The sequence below is a fragment of the Morone saxatilis genome, unplaced genomic scaffold (genome assembly GCF_004916995.1).
Source record: "Morone saxatilis isolate NCDOM2014 unplaced genomic scaffold, NCSU_SB_2.0 Contig11, whole genome shotgun sequence".
NCBI lineage: Eukaryota > Metazoa > Chordata > Actinopteri > Moronidae > Morone > Morone saxatilis.
The window spans coordinates 20,337,839-20,340,835 of record NW_023339663.1 but is presented as its reverse complement, the minus strand read 5'-3'; the positions used below and the strand labels follow the sequence as shown (position 1 = coordinate 20,340,835).

The 2,997-nt window shown below is 44.2% G+C and overlaps 1 protein-coding gene and 1 long non-coding RNA gene across 2 annotated transcripts in view; both read left to right on the top strand.

Moving 5' to 3' along the window:
• The window catches only part of LOC118320954 (cryptochrome-2-like), a 6,068-nt gene that overhangs the window by 463 nt on the left and 2,608 nt on the right, over nucleotides 1–2,997 (top strand). Inside the window, 3 exon segments of the mRNA XM_035652083.1 lie at nucleotides 210–313; nucleotides 1,375–1,542; nucleotides 1,773–1,912. Coding sequence (XP_035507976.1) covers nucleotides 210–313; nucleotides 1,375–1,542; nucleotides 1,773–1,912 — 412 coding nt within the window.
• Nucleotides 9–1,912, top strand: LOC118321221. The gene is made up of 3 exons (XR_004796399.1): nucleotides 9–563; nucleotides 1,375–1,542; nucleotides 1,773–1,912. It is a non-coding gene; the product is annotated as an uncharacterized LOC118321221 (long non-coding RNA).

The following is a 2,997-nucleotide window of genomic DNA, read 5'->3' as shown; positions in this document are numbered from 1 at the left end:
CTAACCGTTAGCCGTTGCTAGCCGTTAGCCGTTGCTAGGTGCTTGCGTTACCTCGCGTTAGCCGGGGCTAGCGAGCAGGCTAATGCGCGCTAACGTGAAGGAGTCGTTGGTGTAGCCAGCTGCGACTTAATGTTGCCCTCTCCGCCGCTCGTAGCATCCGCACTCACACCCCGTGCTGTGTCCTCACACGGCTGCTGTCGTGTGAGCAGCTCGGGTGTTGATGTAAGAGCCCGGAGCTCTTTAAACGTTAGCGCCATGCTGTCCACTAACCTTAGTGTTGGCGAATGCACTGTCATCAAGAAGAAGACAGAAAGTCTGAGGCCTCGGACCATAAACCTCTCACCAGTTTAGCTTAGCTTGCCACCAGGCAGCTACGGGTTGAGTTACGGTGTGTTTTTTTTTTTTTTAAACTTTGCAAAACCAGACGGAGGTGGCTCACTTAAAAGCACGTAGCGATAGTTGTAGCAGGCCACACGGGAGGTTATCCTGTTTAATCACATCAGAAGTTGTTTCAGGTGTCACAGTGCAGTACAACCTGGCTTCACCTGGTTTGACAGCAAGAGGTAAAAGTCTTCACAGTTTGAAAAACACTCATTCCTTGTGTAAGAGGGCTGTGTGCTCACACGAAGAAGGCTTTATACTACTAATACTTGTGTTTTTGTCATCCACAGCTGAAAACTGCACATTCCCAGTTCATTTGTGTGTTCAGGCCTGGTTTTGCTCAACAAATCTTTTTCATATTTTGATGTTTTTTGCTTACGTGATGTCTCGTAGAAAGGAAATCCCCCCCCCCGTAATACTCGCTTACCTATTATCCAAAGTTTACCAAATAAGGCAGTTTTCCCTTCAAAGGAAGCGTCAGTGAGTCAGGAGCTGGAATATCGTGTGTAATAACTGTGAAGTCCCGCAGAAAATAACTGGTTTTGTTTGTCATGTAACTGTGGACAAACACACAGATAATAGCAGTAATATTTGCTATGATTATGTGTAATAATAGTCATAATCTAATTGAAATTAACATTACGTCCGTTGCTTCGCTTTCCTCCACTCAACTTCTTCCTCTCTCGACCAGTTTGGTTCACGTTTGTATCCAGATCGACGCAGAAAAGCCACCTGACAGTGTGTGTGTGTGCAGTGTGAGTTCGCTTTCAGGTGCTTCGCGTGGTTCTGGCGTTCGTCTGTGTTGCGTCTTTGAGGAATGTCCGAGTTCTTCCGCTGCTGGCACTTCGTGGGGTTGGTGCCACTCCAAAACACGGAGATTACTTTCTCACAGTCGGGGCCCTGCAGACGTAGACGCAAGGAATTTGTAACGTTATTGTGAGGCTCCACTTATTTGACTTTGCATTCTTCTCTTTCTCTTTCTTTCTTTTCCAGGTGTGAGCTGTGACGCGTGTTTGAAAGGGAACTTTAGAGGAAGACGGTTCAAGTGTTTAATCTGCTACGATTACGACCTGTGTGCGTCGTGCTACGAGAGCGGAGCTACGACGACCAGACACACCACAGAGCACCCCATGCAGTGTATATTAACCAGGGTAGACTACGGTGAGGACCGAAACTCGTTTGGCTTTGTGACCAGACTTTATCACGCCTGTGTCGTGCCATGATTACATTTTACGACTTAACTGTAGCCTACTGAGCGATTACCAATCATTCATCGTGCTTTCATTCACGACTGATGCAATTTATTGAGTGTAATCTTCTACTGAGGTACGTATTTGTGTTAATAATTAAAATATGGATTGACAATAGCTCTGTTTACCGTCTCCTTGCAGATCTGTATTACGGAGGTGACACTTTTTCAGTAGACCAACCCCAGTCGTTCACATGTCCTTACTGTGGCAAGATGGGCTACACAGAGACGTCCCTACAGGAGCACGTCACCTCAGAACACGCAGAGACTTCCACAGAGGTGGTGAGTATACTGCACACACATGATCGCAGCGTAAATGTACACGTTTTAAACCGTCATTTAATGTATTGGTCATCATTAACGTCCACAATAAAACAAAGTTGTCCCAGCATCCTATCTTGCCTCCACTTACGTACAGTGTATTGAAATCATTAGATGGATGGATTCATTGTTTTACTCTCCTCTGTCGGCGTCACTAGAGCTCAGTCTGCTGTTGCTTTTGAGCGCCGCACGTCAGCCGGCTACAATGACTTCCCAGAACGTTGGTGCAGAAGACATTTATGGATTACTTGTTGTCAGAGCAGGATTTTTTTATGAGTGTCGTCCTCTGCTGAATAAACGGAGCAAAGCAAGGCGGAGGGGTCCGGTTTCGTCTGACAGTGCTGACACCTGCATGGCTGGTTAGGAGGTAGTCTGTCAGACAGGTGACCCTTGTAGGCACACAGGTAGAGCCGGCTCAAAGTATCTGTGCTCCAGTTGATCATCTGTGGAGAGTTGTTGTGCTGTTTTGTTGGATTCTCTTGCTGATCCCACAGCGGAGAGAGAGAGAGTCGCTGTAAAAGAGAGGGGCTTTGATGGATAAGGCTGGTGTTATTCTACACTTCTGTTTTTATCAATGAAATCATTCCATCTCTCAGTACTACGGCTGCAGCCATCGAATATTTCATCGAGTAATCGGATAAAACAGGTTTACTACTTTGCATTAATATGGTTAACAAATAAATGTCAATTTTTCTTAAAAGGAACAAATTGGTTGTTTATTTTAGTGATCTCTTGTTTTCTTATTGTATATTTTATAATTGGGCTTTAATTAAGAAAAGAGTATTTTTATCCGATTGCTCGATTAATCGATAGAAATATTTGATAGAATACTCGATTACCAAAATATATCGATAGCTGCAAGCCCTACTGACAAGCTCAGGGAAATGTTTTTCTGAAAACTAGTTGGACACTCATCCTGTCGTACGGCGGGTTGATTACATGCCTAAAACCACTTATACGTACACTAAATCAAACTAAAAACCCATTTTAAAAGAGAGAATTAGAGAATAGTTTGCTTTAATTCTGTACAAACATGAGATTTTGAA